At 39.1% G+C, this 19,930-nt stretch overlaps 1 protein-coding gene across 2 annotated transcripts; it reads left to right on the top strand.

The window, feature by feature from the left end:
- Window positions 1-1,961: 1,961 nt before the first annotated feature.
- Window positions 1,962-9,631, top strand: FAM216B (family with sequence similarity 216 member B). 2 transcript variants are annotated; one of them, XM_010374490.2, is made up of 4 exons: window positions 1,962-2,073; window positions 4,465-4,577; window positions 7,504-7,624; window positions 9,333-9,631. In XM_010374490.2, exons 2-4 carry the CDS (start codon window positions 4,473-4,475, stop codon window positions 9,530-9,532), a joined length of 426 nt encoding a protein of 141 aa, XP_010372792.2. In that variant the 5' UTR covers window positions 1,962-2,073; window positions 4,465-4,472; the 3' UTR covers window positions 9,533-9,631. The 2 variants fall into 2 exon arrangements, with proteins under 2 accessions (XP_010372792.2, XP_010372791.2); XM_010374489.2 differs by having other exon boundaries at window positions 1,965-2,073; window positions 4,459-4,577.
- The last annotated feature ends 10,299 nt before the right edge of the window (window positions 9,632-19,930 follow it).

The following is a 19,930-nucleotide window of genomic DNA, read 5'->3' as shown; positions in this document are numbered from 1 at the left end:
TCAATATTTTAACTGTGAAATAGTACATCTTTTCTACTAATAGTTGACATCATATTCTCTATAGTAATTAGATTATGGGTATTTCTATTCCTTTTTTTGTAATCAGTTTAAATTCTTTTTGAAATGTTAAACTAGTCTTTGGGAAAACATTTTTTGTCCCAAACTTAGGATATACATTACTTCCTCATTCTTAAATTTTAAAATATGTCTACAAATTTATATCTCATTATTTGATACCATCTACATAGCTAGTTTTATCTTATTTCCTCCTTTCTTATAAAATGACAACTTTCAGTGATGTGAGGTAAACACTGACTGTATGTCTAAGTCCTTCAGTCTCCTGCCTGACTTCATAGGTCCCAAAGGTACCTCTTAGATTTGTGTTTGTGTTAGAGAGTGTCCACCATCTGTCAGCCTCATGTTGATTCTTCCATATCCTTCTCTTTATCAGAGTAGTAGGAAGACTGCAAAATACATTTCCCAAAATCCCTTGCCAGCTGGCATCCAATGGAGGGCAGGACATGAAGCCTGGAGGGAAGAAGCCATTTTAAAAAATTATTTTCTGCTTGCACCTATGGCAATGCCAGCAGCAGCAGCCACATGGACAGCAACAGTAGTCACAGCAACAGTAGGATTAGCAGTTTGGGCAAGAACATAGAAGCAAGGGTGCCTGGTGAGTGCAGGTTCCTGAGGTGCTGCTCAGGGAGCAGTTCTCCAAAGGAAGCAGCCTCTATAGCACAGTGTCCATGGGCTGTGGGTAAAATCATTTTCCTTTTTGTCCTCCAGCTCTACGTGCAATCATAGTTTAGTGCAATTGCCAACGCTTGGACAACCTAACCCTCCTTGTTTTACTCCTCTAACCCATTTCTATATTTTCATAACAGATTCCTTACATTAAATGCCCTCTGTCAAATACCCAGATCTGTTACTGTTCTCCTGATTGAGTAGGGTCCAATGCAAGCTGGTAGGAATTTCAGCATGTGTGTGCAACATCAGCAGATGCAGTGCACCCAGAATGAATTTCATCATATCCTGGAAAAACATTTGAGGAAGACTCGATTGACAATGTCAACTCTGCACACAACTGTTCTTTATCTCTTGGTAAAGAATCATCAACCTCTCAGATCCAGTGAAAGATTTCATGTTATTCACTGGCATTTATAGACACTTGTTTGTGCTGTGCTTATTTCCCAGGAGGTCTGCATTCAAATTATTGGGGAAAAAATGCAAGACTTTTGCATCTGTTGAGCCCTTTCTTCTTTAAGGCATATGATTCATCACTCTCATCTCCCTGCTTTTTTCTTCCCCTTAGTCTCCTAAGAATTTTGAATGTGTTTTCTTTTGATATTTCTTCTTCCCTTTCCTCTAGGAACTCTTCATCTTTGCAGATAAGCTGGCATTCAGAAGGAGGACACTTGAGAAATAAAGGAAGCCAGTAGAATAATGCTGTCACAGAAGAAGGGATGAGGTCAGTGTGGACTCTAGTCTTATGCCACAGGTTCATTATCATCATATGTAGCCTCTAATTAAGACAACATATGGAGAATATCTTACTCCCCACAAAATGAAAAGAAACTTAGCTTAAAGTATGGAATAATTTCATATGTTACCACAGTCAAAATCATGCCCATACCTCTATATTCAGGAATTCTTCCTTCATCATCCTGAGCAATGGGGAAGGGGACTACTGACTCCAAATTTTGGAAATATTTATGTCATGGCCCATTGCCCTGATGGATTTCTTGACCTTTAATATTTAGAATCTCAGCCTGTATGCGTGTTACTCCACCAAATGTGCATAGAACACAGATAATGGTAGATTTAGAAGATGACACTTGATTAGGCACAAAATTTGGAAGAAAAAATATCAAACTGTGTAGCTGAATGTTACCCAGAAGTGAAGAAAGGCATGCAGCCAGATTTCCCCAGCTCTTTGTTTCATCACATGATGTTGCTTGGATATCAGCTTATCAACAGGCTTCCACCACCACCACCATATGAACAGAGTCCGCGTAAGAAAACTACACTGAATATGAATGCCAGCTTTTAAAAGTGGGGGAACTACAGTATAGGGTATGTTCTTTTTAGGCAAATCTGTGTTTTGTTTCAGATATATTATTTTATAGATGTTTTTCTCTCTGAATTCCATGAGTATTTTAATCAAATTGTATCAGGTATAGGCCACTTGAATAGGTAAATTTATTCAGCAGTAGCCCCAGAAAAGCATACATGAATTGTTGCCATAAGAAAGAGCATCAGTCATTTCCTTATGCTATTTGAGGAGACAAGAAATCTTTTCAGCTTGAAGCATATTTATTCTCTGTTCTACAGATCTGGAAAATGGGAGGAGGGTTATTGAAATGATTTGAGTACAGGAGAGAGTATAAGCGTCAATCACAGAGATTATTAAAAGAGTATATCTTGGTTGGTATGGTTTCTGGAGTGCACACATTTAAAATATTTATAGTTTAATTTATACGTTTATATAGCAGAAACAGTACACACAGAGATGTTGACTAATGTTTTCCTAATAAATTTCTCTTCTGGAAGAATGGAACCTTTGATGTGTGAACTCAAATGAGTCTCTACATGTATTACAATACTCCTTAAGCATGTGTGTGTTTGTGAACCTATGTGTGCGTATGTGTTTGTGTGTCTGAACATGCATGAAGGTTGGGTAGAGAGACAAGAAACTGGCATAAAGTGAGAGCATTCTATATTCACGATTTCAGTGAATCAAATACCCAATGGGGTAGGCATTGTAACTGCTGTCGTAAGGATGAGAGGGCTGAGGCTTATGGAAGGAAAGAAATTCAAGTCTTTCTAGTTCTAAAGGCCATACAGCCTCTATTATAGTTTATTTTCTTCAGTGAGTACATGGTGCAGGTATTGATAATGATCTATGTTTAGCAGATTGTTACTATGCTTGATTTGCTGTGGTCTTACTTTGTATCATTCAGTAATTCACACTGCTAACAAAGACAAAGGAGTAAGCAGAGGGGAAAATACTCTGGGTTTGCACTCTGTGACTTGGCAACTGATTCTAATATGTCTACTCTTGCTGGATTGTTAAATTCATATTATTATACACCCTTCAGACTCTAAACCCTAAATCACCAGGAAAGGAGACTTAATCATAGTAAATGTGACTCCTTTATTCTGTGTCTTTGTCATGCAAGTAGAAACATGACAAGTTTAATAGTTTATTTTATAGTGCAATGCTATAAAATTGCACATCTAAATTTGCAAGAAGTGGAGAATGATGTAAAGGCATACTATACTACCATTAAAAATCATATTTTTAAAGAATACTTAATGATCTGAGAAAGCGCACAAAACATAAATTATCATCTCCCTTTTCTAAAATTACACACAATGTACACAGAAAAAATAAATAAATAAGAGGAAAGTGAAACTCAGCGTGGTGCCTCATACCTGTAATCCCAGCACTTTGGGAGCCTGAGGTGGAGGATAACTTGAGCCCAGGAGTTGGAGACTAGCCTGGGGAACATAGGGAGAACATTGTCTGGGGAACATTATCTCTACTAACAATTTAAAAAATAACTGGGTGTGGGGTGTGTACCTATAGTCCCAGCTACTTAGGAGGCTGAGGTGGGAGGATGGCTTGAGCCCAGGAGTTCAAGACTGCATGAGCTATAATCACACCACTGTGCTCCAGCCTGGGTGATAGAGTGAGACTCTGTCTCACAAAATATATATAAATAAATAAGTAAAAGGAAATCAACCAAATACTAACAATAATTGTAGATAGTTAGATACAAGTTGAGTATGCCTTATCCAAAATGCTTGGGACCAGAAGTGTTTTGAATTTCAGATTTTTTTTTTTTTTTTTTGATTCTGGAGAATTTGCATTATCTTTGCTAGTTGAGCCTCCCAAATCCAAAAATCCAAAATCCAATATGCTCCAATGAGCATTTCCTTTGAGCATCATGTGGGCACTAAAAGTTTTGGATTTGGAGCATTTCAGATGTTGGACTTTTAGATTTGGGATGCTCAACTTGTATGAGTAATCTTATTTTCTTCTTCAATTTTTAAATTCTTCCAAATCTTCCAAAACAATATATATTACTTTTAGAATCAGATATGATAATCGATAGTATATAAAATTATCAAAAACATTACTATTATAAAAATAGTATGCTCTACAACCCACCTGTTCCAAACAGTTAAACAGAAAGACAAGGACTCTGAATTATTCCTTAACTTCATAAATAATTAATAATTATTTTCATAAATAAAGGGTGAGACTAAGAAAAGGTGTGGAATTAAGTAGTGTGGTGATGTCCAATTACTTGGAAATGTGAGCAAATGTTCCTATCCCTTAAAACAAATTACATTTTTAAAAATTCATTCACTTGCTACTTATTTACTTAAGTATGTCCCCAAAAATGGTTGAGCTAAAAGAAATTTTATGCTATGCTTTGTTGTTTCTTGGAGGTACAGGATAAACGATGGGACAAAAGTGGAATAGACAACAAAAGCTCTGGAATGTTCCACAGCTTCCTTTCATTCGAGTTCGAGTTCCTCACTCCATCTATGACACTTCCTTACTAAAGGTATGGCCTGCCTTCCTTTCTGTTTTTCTTTCTTTCTTCCTTTCTTTCCTTTCTTTCTTTCCTTCCTTCCTTCTTCCCTTCCCTTCCCTTCCCTTCCCTTCCCTTCCCTTCCCTTCCCCCTTCCCTCCCCTCCCTCCCTCCCTCCTCCCCTCCCCTCCCCTCCCCTCCCCTCCCCTCCCCCCCTCCCTTCCCTTCCCTTCCCCCCTCCCTTCCCTTCCCTTCCCTTCCCTTCCCTTTCTCTTCCCTTCCCTTTCTCTTCCCTTCCCTTTCTCTTCCCTTCCCTTTCTCTTCCCTTCCCTTTCTCTTCCCTCTCTTCCCCTTCTCTTCTCTTTTCTTTTCTTTTCTTTTCTTCTCAGATAGTGGCCTGTCTGTCCTTCAAGGTCTCAGGACTTTTTCTGCTGTCTTTGTTTACCTAGCATTAGGAAGAATATTTGTCCCAAAATAAGCCCTTGCTGAATGTTGAAGGTCATGTATGAGTGAATGAATGAGCACTTGGGTAACCTCCTACACCCGCCCCATTTCAGGAGCTCTGGTAGATGGTCACCTCTTCATGGCTGACCCACTGTCAGCGATGGGAAACTTACTAATTGGCCACACTGTGGCTGCCTTTTGAAGAGCTCCTTTTAGTCAAAGTTAGTTAAAGCCATTCTCATAAATAGGCTGTAAAAATTTCAGTTCTCTCCTAAAACCTCAAGGAAGGATCAACAACAGGATAAAAATATTAGTAATGTTACCTGCTACTTCTCATTTAGGAAGTTTAGGGTTTTACTAAGGAAAAGAAGTAGACATTTTTTGCTTTGTAAAATAAAATCATCACTTTTAAGATTTTTATCTTCTATGTGAACTCCCATTGCACTTTGGAGTTCTGCTCTTGAAATTGGCTTCCAATTTTCATATTATCTTGTTCTCAATCATTTTAAAAGGCAAAATTAGTTATTCAGGAGTGGAATTCATTCTCTTCAAATATATTATCCTTTAAAATATCTACTTCAGAAACTAAAGCTGAAATAGTGTCTCAAATTATGAGGCACTTGGCTTTGCTACTTTCACTCCAGATAGATTTTTGATATTAAGTTTAAGGCCAAAAAAATAAAAACAAAACAAAATGCTAACTCACAAATTTCAGGCCCACACAAAATGTCTAACAGGTAAAAGTCACCTTACTCTACCTTTACATATAATTATCTTAAGTTTAGTTTTTATTGCATAGTTACTAACTCATTTTGTTTTTTGTTTGTTTTTTGTTTGTTTGTTTGTTTGTTTGTTTGTTTTTTTGAGACGGAGTCTCGCTCTGCCGCCCAGGCTGGAGTGCTGTGGCCGGATCTCAGCTCACTGCAAGCTCCGCCTCCCGGGTTCACGCCATTCTCCTGCCTCAGCCTCCCGAGTAGCTGGGACTACAGGCGCCCACCACCTCGCCCGGCTAATTTTTTTGTATGTTTTAGTAGAGACGGGGTTTCACCGTGTTAGCCAGGATGGTCTCGATCTCCTGACCTCATGATCCGCCCGTCTCGGCCTCCCAAAGTGCTGGGATTACAGGCTTGAGCCACCGCGCCCGGCCATTAACTCATTTTGAAAACTCTATTATTGTTTTGAATTTTTTGGCCTATGGTGAACTTATTTTATCTTGATTTTTCTAGAATGTTGATGCCACTATCTGTTTCCCTATCTGTAAAGTGAACAGAATAAATTGTTCATCTCCTCAGATTATTGAAAATTAAGAGATTATGCATGCAAAATACATGCAAATGTGAAGACAAAATGCTGAGCACAGTATATAATGAACACTTAAGATATCTTAGGTATGTAATAGTAATTGAAGTCTTGACCCTTCTTATTTCTTTCTACCTTTAAGAAAGTAGCCTTCTAAATGGTCTCTCTACCAATGATCTCTTTCCTTGAGCCCATTCTCCAATGCAGGGCCATTTTTTTAAATGCAAATCTGGTCAGTTGAGAGTATGGTGTTTTGGGTGGGATCATTTGTTGGAAAGGCGTGGGAAGCTGTCCTGTGCTTTGCAAGATGCTGAGCAAATCCCAGGCCTCTACTCACTGAATGTAAGGAGCACCCCCTCCTCCTCCCACCAATTAGGACAATCAAAAACATTTTGCAGGCATTGCCAAATGTCCCCTGGGGGTCAAAATCATCCCTGCTGAAAGCCACTGCCTTAAAGATCTTTGATGGCTCCTCATAGGATAGTTAAACCTTAAACTCTTAACATAGCTAAAAGGTTTCCATCATCTTCTGCTAACAGTCTTTTCACAATCAGACTCTATGTTCCCTTTGAACTAAAAAAAAAAAAAAAAAAAAAGTTAGACTTTCTAACAGGTTTCCAGGTGCTGTGCATGCCATTTGAGAACCAGTATTCTAGTCCCTTAAGGAAACTCCTCATCTAAGACTCAGATAAGATGATCATCTCATTTAGGAAACCTTCCTTGACTGTTTAGGGAGCTTGTTTACATTCTTTGTTTTCACGGCACCTTTTTACTAATGATATAATGAACCCTTACCACATTATTCATCCATCTATTTCCCTTGCTTATTGAGAACTTTCAGTGGGAAATTTTCTACCAGTCCAGAGGCCTAGCATACTTCAGCCCTGTGTAGTTTATCACAACCTACTTTCCTCAGTAAAGATTAATGAAATTATAAGATCCTGTAAATCCTTAGATGTCCCTCAGTTCAAGACAATTACCTAGAATTTTTTACTCACATATTTTCATGATCATACAGATTAGCAGAAGGCTGTTTAAGCAAATGAAGAGAGAAAACGCCCCAATTGTTATTTTCCAATTGTTGCACATTAAAAAAATAATATATGTTTAGCAAGAGAAGCCTCTTATTTCCATAAAAGTTAGCTTTGAATACATCACAATTTGAAAGCTGTGGAACGCCACAGACTCATCAAAATCACCTGTTCTGTTCCGACAGGCCCTCAACCAAGGGCAACAGCGCTACTTTTACAGCATTATGAGGATTTACAACTCCAGGCCCCAGTGGGAGGCCCTGCAGACCCGCTACATTCACAGCCTTCAGCACCAACAGCTGCTTGGTAAGTTTAACTACGTGATCCAAACTAAGCACCTAAGGAATCAACTTGTGCTGTAGCCAGAAGTCGTTTCCAGATAAATAATTCAAGTACAATGGCATCTACTGGCGTGCTATTTTATCAACATAGTAGTTGGTTAACCAAGTTTCAAAGTGCTTATTCTTGACAATGGAAAGCAAGGTTTTATGGGTAAATTACTAGGGCTTAAAGAAATTCAAGTATGGATTGTGATAAAATGTCAACTCTCTGAGATTTGTGGGAACTTAAGTAAATCAATGGGTCTGGGCTTAGAAAACCAGGGGAGGCTCAAAGCACAGCTCAGCTCCTTGCTGTGTGCAAACTCAGAGGCTTGGTTTACTCACGACAGTAATAGTTACATTTATTGCTCATTGACCACGTTCCAGACATTGTGCCAAGAGCTTTACATACGATATCTCATTTTATCTCCAATTTATGGCATAGAAAATGGAAGCTCAGGCATGTCATGTAACTTGATCAGGATCACACACAGGTAATAAATGTTAGTTAGGACTTCAAGCCAGAGCTGTCACCTCCCGAAGTTTATACATTTTCAGCCCCATCCTCTGCCATCTCTCTTCTTCTTTCAACCTCTTTAGATTTTATGAAGCACAAATGAAATAATGGTTGTGAAAGACCTTCACAAATTGTAAGTATCAACTTACCAAAAGGCATAATTGTTGTAAAGTCCCTTTTCTTGGCAGGAAATGCTTTCAGTTGCTGGCTGCCCTTCATCATACTGTTCTCCTAACTCCACTAGAGTGCTTTTTAAACAAAAATCTACTCACTTGGCTTTAGCACATCTACTTTATGCTGTTGTTTTTGTATTTACACAAACGGAAGGCATGGTTTTTGCAATTGATTTAATAAAAATAATAACAATAGGTACCTTTTATTGAGGGCTTCCTATGTGTCAGGTGCTCTTCTAAGAACCTTGCACGTATTGTATTTAACACTCAAACACCTCTATGTGGTAGGTGTCTTTATGACCTACAGTTTACAGAAGAGAAAACTAAAACATGGACAAGTTAAATAGCTTGACCAGGGTCATGCAACTATTGAATAGTAAACAGAGAAGCCGGGATTCAGTCTGGTCCCCATGATTGTCTGAAGTGTCACTAGAAGCATCATCTAGTAGCTTTGTTTTTATAGCAAAATTGCATAGAAGCCCATGAATCCAGAAGCAGAAGTATTCAATGCTTAGTGTATATAAAATCCACCAGGTACCTTATCAAAATGCAGATTTCCAAGCTTAACCCTCAGAGTTTCTGATTCAGAAGGTCTTTAGAGTAGAGTCATAAATCTGCATTTTTAATTAGCATTTTGAAAAAGCATGTGGCCTCAGCCCAGTGATTCACCAGTTGGTGGTCTGCAGACTACATGTTGAGAAACACCGAGAGAGATCAAATCTATCCTTCTGGTTTGAAGAAAGTTTTGATATCGAAGATATCATGGCTCAAGTCCCTTTCCAAATAATTTGACGTGTTAATCAATGACTGTTTATTAACTTATTGAATGAGAAATGCAAAAGAAGAAAAATACACTTCCAGTCTTCAAAGATCATATAATCTGGGCATGCTCACCACAAGAGTAGAAAAAGTTGTGTACACATAAGTAAATATTTGCTGTTTTGTTTTCTCATTTGCTTTGTAAAATTGTTGATTTTGAAGTTTCTCTCATTTCTTTCCCTTAGGCTATATTACTCAATGGGAAGCCTTGTCTTATGCTCTTGTGCTTAGAGATTCAACCAAGAGAGCCTCAGCCAAGGTAGCTCCTCAAAGAACCATTTCCCAGAAAACTTCAGCCATGACAAGAAGATGTCCATCAATACTACCTGTATCTGTGGTTCTACCTAGGGCCCAAAGTAAAAAGGGCCAAACGCTCAGGAACTGAGACTTGGCAGCATTTTCCGAGATAGGAAGTTTGCCCATGTATCCCTGGTATCTAGTGGGTGCTTAGTGCATATTTGTTGAATGACAGTGAATAATTTCTTTTTCTTTTTTTTGAGACGGAGTCTCGCTCTGTGGCCCAGGCTGGAGTGCAGTGGCCGGATCTCAGCTCACTGCAAGCTCCGCCTCCCGGGTTCACGCCATTCTCCTGCCTCAGCCTCCCCAGTAGCTGGGACTACAGGCGCCCACCACCTCGCCTGGCTAGTTTTTTGTATTTTTTTAGTAGAAACGGGGTTTCACCGTGTTCGCCAGGATGGTCTCGATCTCCTGACCTCGTGATCCGCCCGTCTCGGCCTCCCAAAGTGCTGGGATTACAGGCTTGAGCCACCACGCCCAGCTGACAGTGAATAATTTCTAATATAAACCCCAGACCTAAAAATAATCTCTGATTCATAAAAATGTTGCCAGCAAGACCAAGAGGTTTAAGAGCAATGGAGCCGAGAGTAAGCAAGCCTTTCCACATAACATCTGTAGAGTAAAAGGACTTTTAAACCTTTCAAAGTAAAAGTTTCCTTTGAATTAGAACCTCCCAGAGAAGTCCTCAAAACAGTGAAAGGGGACAAGTGACCAGAAGGAGCCAGGTCCTCTGTCACTGGGTGACCATTTCTTGCAAACTATCGTGTATACATTTTGAAAATATACATAAGAACACGGGGTTAACACTGATCATAGAGGGCCTCCAAAATATGTCATCCCAGCAACAACTGGCCTGTACATTTCCTTCTTCTCCTCTTCCCCATCACGCAATGGCATTTAATATGGTCCCAAAGCTCTTTTAGTTCTCACCTGGTTTGATCACTTTGTGTCATCTTGAAACGTGCACTTATCAGTCTACCACAGCTGAATTGATTTTACGCAGCTGTAACTGGCCTTGACATGGATAAGAGAATTCATGCACACATCTTTCCCTGGCAGCTGAAGAAACACTCTTAAAAGAATGTGAAATAGCCCTGAAGACTTGATTTCAAGTCCAACCTTTCTGTGGCCTCAAATATTTTAAGCAAAGTACACAAAACTATACTAAGCAAAAAGTGAGATAGCAGTGAGTCAGTTCATCATATAAATGGCATAGTGTTGCATTAGTTATATTTAATGGTTATTTTCATCACCAGAGATTTTGTGTATGTGTGTGTGTATGTATTTGTGTGTGTGTGTCTGTGTGTGTGTGTTAAAAATCAGTCACCAGTTCTCAAGTAAAGTCAAAACAAACAAAAAAAAAATGCTTCTTCCTCATCATTTTAAAATACATCACCCCATTCAAATCAGCTAATGCCTATGAAAGGAATTGGTTGAGGTGGAATACAAACTTGATTGACAAGAGATGTGCTAACATTGATCTGAAAGGAATATGCTGCATTATTATCAGAAAAAAATTATCTTCTCTTTGCAATCATGAACATATAACATATAAAATTTGTCATGAGATTCTGAAAACTAGTATTGAGGTCCAGCACTACTTCTGAGCTCCTGTCTGACTTTTCTTTGGGGGGAATGGAAAGCGTGGTTGGCCCACTAGTCTGATAAGAAGTCTTGAGGAAACTAATACTGACCTTGCTGGGATCATTCACTTAATCATAAAGACGCTTCTTGACCTCTGCAAATTCTGGCCCTGACATGTATTCTAAATACCTTTACAGTTCTAAGTTAGAAACTGTTACATAGACTTAAAAGAAGAAAAGACTCCAGTGGGACTGGGATGAGCTGCATGATAGCCTCATAAAGCAGAGAGGTTGGTGGGAGACCTAACTTGGCCTATGCTAACCTTCCCATTGTTTTGACAATGGGCCTTTTATACCCTCTGATCTGTTTGCCTGCACTTTTATCTTAGACTACTTTTTGATGGGCATAGGTATTTGCTGTGTAAGCCGTACCTAGTGGTGCAGAATATCAAGGAGGCCACTTACAATTCTAAGCTGCATCCCTGTATCAAAAATCTCAGAAGCACCTTGCATCCGATAGAGGCTTTTAAGAGCAGAGTGACAGGTGAATGTCACAGGTCCATAAGAAGGACAAATAGATCTAAGTTGGTACAAAAGTTTCCATTTGTTGGTTCTCCCTTCTAAGAAGATAATGTGCCCCTGCACTTGAGTACCTTACTTGAAACTTAAAGAAATGTGATTGGTTATGGTGCTGGGAGAAAGGGGTGCACCTGGGAGGACACCGAGAAAGATAAACAAAGGGGAAGGAAGAGAGGACAACCTGTAACTTTTAGAAAAGGCTACTACTTTTAACTGTTTGAGAAAATGCTATTGCTAGAACTCACAATGTCAATATACATTATCAGAACTTAAGTCCTGGAGATCAGAGACTGTTTTACCTGAAATTGCTAGCACCTAGAATGGCCCCTGGTTGCGGTAGGCAATCTATAATACTCTTTGAATAATAATGAGGTTTTCAAAGATTCTGCAAGTCAGACTGGCCTCTGGCTTTGCGATATTGTTCTAGGGTCCCAGGAACTCACAATTGTTAATGAGGAGTAGCAGTAGAATATCAAGGACAGGTGTGAGACAACAAGTCTGCCCCACAAGGGGCAGGCAATAGAGGGTACACTGGAAAGAATTTTAAAACAATAATAAAGCTGACTACAAGTTGAACTATTTGTTATTACCACCATGAGCCAGCATTTCTAAATAATATCAGTGATAAAATATTCATCCCCCAAAATCTTTTATTGGACTAGGTTCTAAACAATTTCTGAGGTTACTGTTGAGTTTTAAATAATACATATATGTAAGCTTCAAAGTAGTACATTTGTATTGCTTTTCTTCAATAACCATTTTACTCCACATGGAAAGTAATTCAGAGAACTTCCTGCTATATGGTCAGCTCTCAGTACACACAGTATCAGCTCATGTGTCTCTAGCCCCTGTAGTACTATACACTCTTGCATTTAAATGATAGATTTGAAATGAACAATGATTGTGCCATGATTGTAAAGACAAGAAACATAACCTGAAATACTTCAATTTTTGATTCTATGTGGCAGTTTAGAGTTTCTAAAACAATTTTTATGCATCATTTATATACAATAAATGCACTCGAAGTTCAATGAATTTTTCTTCATTTCAATTACTATATTTTAATTTCAAGATCTATGTAATTTTGTTATATCTTTTTTGTAATCAGCTTTTATAGTCTATTTTTGCTTGTATATGTATTCCCTCTTTAAAAAAAAAATAGATTCAGTGGGTACACATGCAGGTGTGTTACATGGGTATTTTTCATAATGCTGGGGTTTGGATTTCTATAGAACCCATCACCCAAATAGTAAACATAGTACCCAATAGGTCACTTTTTGACCCTTGCCCCCATCCCTCTCTCTCTGTTGGAGTCATCAGTATCTACTGTTTCCATTTTTATATCCAAATGTACCCTTTGTTTACTTTTCACTTATAAGTGGGAATATGTGGTATTTGATTTTCTGTTTCTGCATTAATTGATTTTGGATAATGGCCTCCAGCTGCATTCATGTTGCTGCAAAGGACATGTTTTATTCCTTTTTATGGCTGCGTAGTATTCCATGGGGTGTGTGTGTGTGTGTGTGTGTGTGTGTGTGTGTGTGTGTGTATGCATTACATTTTAAAAATCCAATCCACTGTTGATGGACACTTAGGTTGATACTATGACTTTGCTATTGTGAATAGTGGTATGATAAACATATGAATGCAGATGTCCTTTTGAGAAAACAATTTCTTTTCCTTTGGGTAGATGCCCAACTGTAGCATTGCTAGGTGGACTAGTAGCTCTATTTTTATTTCTTTGAGAAATCTCCATACTGTTTTCCATAGAGGTTAAAAGTTAAATGAATCTTGACAAATGCATACACTCACGTAACCACCACAATTGACATAGAACGTTTTCACTACCCAAATGTTACCCTATCCTTTTGCAATCAATCTCCTCCCCTAAAGTCTGGCCCCATGGAAACCACTGAGCTATTCTCTATCACTCTAGTTTTGCCTTCTCTAGAATTTTGCATAATTGGAGTCAGAGTATAGTGTTTTACACCTGGTTTCTCTCACTAGCATGACGCTATTGAGGGTCCTCATGTTGCATTTGTCAGCGGTTTGTTCCTTTTCTTTGCTGAGTTACATTCCATTGTATGGATACACCACAATTTGCTTATCCAGTCACTGGTTGATGAGCATTTGGAGTTTTTGGACTATTAGGCATAAAACTTCTATAAATTTTAAATGTAGGCCTTTGCATGAACATAAGTTTTTATTTCTCCTGGATGGTTTCCTAGGAGCATAATTACTAAGTCACATGGCAGATTTAGGCTTAATTTTACAAGATACTGCCATAGTGCTTTCCAAAGTGGTTGCACCATTTTGCACTCTCACTAGCAATGAATAAAAGCCCTAATTGCACCACATTCTTACAATGTCCAACATTTTAATTTTTGTGTTCTAGTGACTGTGGCTGCTGGGTAGAGGAGAATTTGTGTATGTGGAAAATACAAGCATTGCAGCTACTAGTTACAGTTACCCTCTTACTGGTAACTGTGATAAATTTCAGGAAAGAGGATCATGATAGATATGGGGGTGATAATACTGATAATCTTAGAGATTTAACAGAAGAAATTTCTAAGTTTAGCAGTGAACCCTGATAAGATAACTCTTCAGTTTATTTTTAGGGAAGAAAGACAGGGATTAGAGGAAGTGAGGAAAAGGTAAAAGAAGTAACCCCTGCGGGAAGGACCATCCCTGGAAAAAACTGTGGTATGAATTCAGTGTGTACTCATTAACTTCTTACCTTTCCTTGTTTGTATTGTTCTTCAGGTTCAGAAATCAACACCCTATCACCACTACCAAAATCCTTATGCACTGTATTAGTTATTGATTGCTGCATAATAAATTACTCCAAAGTTTCATGTCTTAAAACAACAATATTTACTACCTCGCAGTTTCTGTAGTCAGGCTTCTAGGCATGGCTTAGCTGAGGCTGCTGGCTCATGGTCCTACACAAGGCTGAAATCAAAGTGTCCACTGAGGCTGTGGTCTCATTTGAAGATTCAAACAGCAAAGGCTCTACTTCCAAGCTCACTCTGGTAATTGTTGGCAGAATTCAGTTCCCTGGGGCCTGGTGGACTCAGGGCCTCAGTTCCTTACTGGCTGTTGGCTGGAGGCTGCTCTCATAGGCCCTGCCACATAGGCCACTGAACAGGGCATCTCATCAATGGCAACTTGCTTCATCAGAGTTAGAAAACCAGAGAGTCTGTGTAATGTGGAAGTCACGATCTTTTATAACTTAACCTATCAGTTTCACTAAGTTCTTTTCAATAGAAACAAGTCACTAGGTCCAGTCCCACACAAAGGAAGGTAGTCAAAGGTATGAATACAGAAGGTGGGCTTACTGGGAGCCATTTCAGAAGTGTCTACCAAAGCCAGGACTAGGGTGAAGTGAGTGACATGCCAGGGGTATAAAATTGAAGGTAACACTTATTCTAGCACAGCCCTGAGAATGAATCCCACCAGATACCTCATTCGCCTCACCCTGGTCCTGACCCTGCTGCCTGCCACATGCACCTAACACACCTATTCTGTTTTCTGCCTACCCAATTTGTGCTCCCTGCAGAGACACTAGCCTGAGCCTGTCTTCTCAGGCAACTGTTCCATGGTGTGCATTTTCTTTTCTCCATGACCCTCTCCTGAATCTTAGTTGTTTTTTGTTCCAATTTTCCAGTATGCTCTTGGGGAAAAACGATATGAAATAAGTCTAAATATTTAATAATTAATACCTAATTCCTACATAATCTATATATTTAGAGCAGTATTTATTAGAATACCTTCTACATACCCAACTCACTGAGGATACTTAATGAAAATGCAAATTCCACTCCTGGGTCCCATTCTAGACCCAGTGAATCAGGATCGGAATCTGAGAGATAGCATCACTGGTGACTTAAGTTTATTAAAACATAATGGCCATTTGCATTACGGAGTGACTTCGTTAGTCATATGCCTTAACCCTAAAAAACTGAATTTCTATTTGGAAAATCTGGCAAAAATTTAGGGACAAGAGCTGTGTGATTAGAGAGTCTTTTTTGGGTAGGGGAAATATCTCCTTGATAACCCTCAATATCTCATGAGATAAACTACTTATTATTCTCACTTAAAAGCTGGTTGAACTGATGATATATTTTAAAGCATACCTGAACCTACTCAAATGGTTTCCTTTTCCTTGGGATTACTAAATATGCATTACAGTGTTACCAAATGAATCCTTGGCTTTTCCTGGCAGTCTGTGTTTTGTGATGAAGGCCATAGGAATGTGTGCAAGAGTTGCTGTACCTTTTCAATTAAAATGAGTTGCTAATTGCATCAGTGCTTACAGAGGAAACCATTATATCAGCCTCATTGACTCTGCTTTTCCCCACTAAATTACAGTCAGTTGCCTGAAATGTAATCAATTCCTGTATTGAAAATCAATCCTGTGTCTGCCTCTAGAGAATTGTCGCTCATTTTTCTCCGTATTAGAGCTATCACACCACGCCAGTTACACAATGGATTCAGCCAAGCCAGAAGTAGAAGCAATGCCTGTGGCTATTGAAAACCACAGATTAGGTGCAGGGTCAGAGGCAATTACCCATTTGCAATGGAATCAAAAACTCAGATGTTATGTGGTGTGAGCTCCTTAGCATCCTCCTGGCTCATAGATCATGGGAGACCTGAGGGCAGCCAAGTACCTGGTTGTAAATGAAGAGTCCTAGAGAAAGAAATCTCCCACTTTAAGAATAATGTAATGAGCTGGGTGTGGTGGCTCAAGCTTGTAATCCCAACACTTTGTAAAGTCGAGGTGGGAAAAGGTCAGGAGTTTGAGACCAGTCTGGCCAACATGGTGAAACCCCATCTCTACTAAATATGCAAAAATTAGCTGGGCGTGGTGACTCACACCTGTAGTTCCAGCTACTTGGGAGGCTGAGGCACAAGAACTGCTTGAACCCGGGAGGTGGAAGTTGTACTGAGCTGAGGTCATGATTATGCCACTGCACTCCAGCCCAGGCAACAGAGTGAGACTGCATCTCACAATAATAATTAATAATAATAATAATAATGTAATGAAGGATATTTGGATATTTGATTTTCTAGAAGGACAATCAAAATGACTTGACGAGGTGTCATTGAAAGTCAGTGCTATTTCAGAAGTCTAGCGCTCTTTAAGAAAAAAATCACATTCTTGTAAATATATAACTTATTTGAATTCAGTAAGCCAATATGTGTTGCATTGTGCATTTATGTAAGAAAGTAAAGATCAGAAGGCAAAGCTCCATGTTTCAGGAGGTGTCTTTGAAACACAAAAGGTAAGGTCAGGGAGGGAGGAAGGGGCTGGGGCTGTTTGAGGGCTTGGAGGCATGCTGAGGGGTCAGATGGTGTGTAAAAGGCATTGAGCAGGTGTCAAATGTGACTTCATTTTCTAACTGAAGGACTAGAGAGCTGAAAATGCAGTCAAGGAATTAAGATCAAAAGAATATGTGTATAATCCATGCAAATTAAACAGCTTTTAATTCATGGAAGAGTTAGGCTTCAAGGTTCAAGCCATCAAGTTCTTTTCCACAAAAAGAAGAGAATACGCAGAACAAGAAAGTCATTTTAGAATTTAGCATAATTCTTGAAAGAATCTACGTAATTAAAAAAAGTAACAAATACAAAAGTTAATTTTTTTTCAAAATTATAAGTTTATGATTAAGTATCTCATGGCGAAATGGTATATATTATGTGGTTCTTCTTATGTTGTTTGGTCATTTATATGTTTAAATATTTGCAAAACCTGAGAGACAGCAGGAATAATGTTCATTAACTATGATGTTTACAAGCGATTAAGTTTTGCTGAAGTACAGAGAACATACATACGAAAGTAGTGGGAAACAAGTCTAGGAAGACATTATGGCTTGGTCATGGAGATACTGCACTAACTTTAGTTGGCAGAAAATAGGGAGTCACTGGAGTTGTTTTTAGTAGGAGGTTGGCCTGAGAACATGTTATGAGGACTGATTTCCAATACTGGGCAGGATAAGTCAGATTTTAAAAGAAGAAAGAAATCAGGGAAACATTTCAGGGGTGTACCCCAACATTCCAGGCGCTGAGATGAGGAGGACTGAACTTGGAAATGAAATACAGGGAAAACAAGCCAAAGGCCTGGTGCCAGAAGAACCCAACTCGAGTAGGTGAAACACCCTGACATGTTCTGAGGCCAAACTCCTACTAAAACAGACCAAGCGGATCACAGGAGACCAGAGTAAAAAGCACAGGGAAAACGGCCCTCAGAAGAAAGGCTGATGTGGAGGACAGTGAAACATCATCTGGTTTGGGGCAAGTTGAGTTGAAGGTTCCTGCATTTCACAGGCACTGACATGGGTGCCACAACACAGGAGAGAGGTAAGGCCTGGGAGTGGTGTTGCGGTGAACGGAGGGAAACAAACTAGGGAAGGAGAGCAGATAGCGGGGAGAACAGAACCAGGGACAGGACCTGGGTACAGGCAGGGTTGCAGCATGGAGCCCAAGAGGAGCCAGAGTGAAGGTTTAGAAAAGTAGGAGGAGAGCTACCCTCACAGAGGTCAAGGGAAGAGGAAAATGAAAGAAGGAAGGGTTCATGCTTGCATGCGGAAAATAGGATAGAGTAAGTTAAGGCCATTGTGGGTAGGAGCTTGGTTAGTGAGCTTAGGAGAGCAGCTCTATTCAGGTTTGAGGGCAGCCTCTGGACTGTGAAGGGTGAGGATTAAGGGGTAGGAAAGTGCAGGCGCAGCACAATGCATGTCCAAGATGTTTGCTCAGCATCCATTCATGGTTCTGATTCTTTCATTCTACCTAGGCTTTCTAGAAATTCCTCTCTCAAGCCCATTTTCTCCATTCACTCATACAGAGTATTTCCTTTCCACCACAATGGAAGGCATTTTCACAAGCTGATACCAGCTGAATGTGTTAATGGAGTCTCATGATGAAATTCTATCAGGCAGAGCATATTGTTATTGCAATATATTTTATTACTCTATTAGCACATGTTATAAAATATGTGCTTATGAACAATTACTGCTTGGATTTGATATAGCCAATCTATTGATATAGGAATTTGGAGCAACAGAGTCATTTTTAGTAAAGAAATTGAGCTGAGTAAAGGTGAAATTCAAGATTCTATAGCATGTATGAAATGAAATGATCCATTTTAAAGACTAGATATAGCTATGCTACCATAGATACACTTTCATATAAGACAAACCATTTCATTTAGAACAGTTAAGAATACATTAAAGCTAGGGAATTGAACTCAGATAAAAATCTCTTAACAAAATATCAACTGTTTCATCCATAAAGAACAGCAAAGGCTTTTTTAAAAAGCAAAAACCCACTCCACTTCTTTTGTGATTAATTGTTTAAAACTCATGCTAATTTCAGTAAATGTAAGGATGACTATAGTCAGCACTTAGAAAATGAGAAAATGAATGATTTAAGATGCAGAGTGTATTTTAAAAAAATCTGATCTCTGTAGAAATTATCAGTGCCAACAAAGATCTATGAGGTGAAAAAGACATTTAAAGTTGGTGCAGAACAGAGATATAGGGAATTTTTATATGAAGAAAAAGATAAATCAATTAAAGCAGGAACCATGCTGTTTATTGTGATAAATCATATTAATATAACTCTTCTGAACAAGATATTCAACTGAAGAGAGGAGATATATAAATAAATTGGGATTTTAATTCACTGCTTTTGCTTTTGGATGCCAGAAGACAATGCCACACATTTATGGCTGTGTCTACACACCCGCAAACAAACGCTTTGCCAGAAAGCACTATGTACGGCACTGTTTATGAGCACGCCCACAGCAGGTCCCAAAGAATAACTGATTTTCAAAGAGGAGGAAAGATGGAGCTCAGAGCTTTGCTCAGAATGACATTCTAATGATTCTCAATAACAGCAAAAGGATTCAGTTTCATAAAATCAGTCAAGCCAGTTTTATATCTTTTAATTCTAGCTTATTCACCAGACATTTATTGAGTGCTGATGAGCAGGCAGGTCCTATGGAAGGCATTGCAGATTTTGTGTGGAATGAAATGCCTCTGCTTAGGTTGTCATTGCTGTTTACCTTATAATATTGTGGCCCAGACTACCTGACTATGGGCTGCGACTGATTGCAAGCTGACCTTTTCCACCAGTGCTGGGAAGCTATGGCTGTAGATGATAGGATCTGCTCCTGTGTGAGTACTAATGAGGTGGTTCTCTTGAGACCTTCTATGTTTGCAGGACTCGATCTGGTGGGAGAGAAAAATGAAGTCCTAACAAGCTGCAGGGGACCCAACCTACAAATCCTTCTTCTGCCCTAACATAGGTCATTGTGGTTGTAT

This window comes from Rhinopithecus roxellana, chromosome 18 (genome assembly GCF_007565055.1).
Source record: "Rhinopithecus roxellana isolate Shanxi Qingling chromosome 18, ASM756505v1, whole genome shotgun sequence".
Lineage (NCBI taxonomy): Eukaryota > Metazoa > Chordata > Mammalia > Primates > Cercopithecidae > Rhinopithecus > Rhinopithecus roxellana.
The sequence above is the reverse complement of the archived record's forward strand: the minus strand, read 5'-3'. Positions and strand labels throughout refer to the sequence as shown.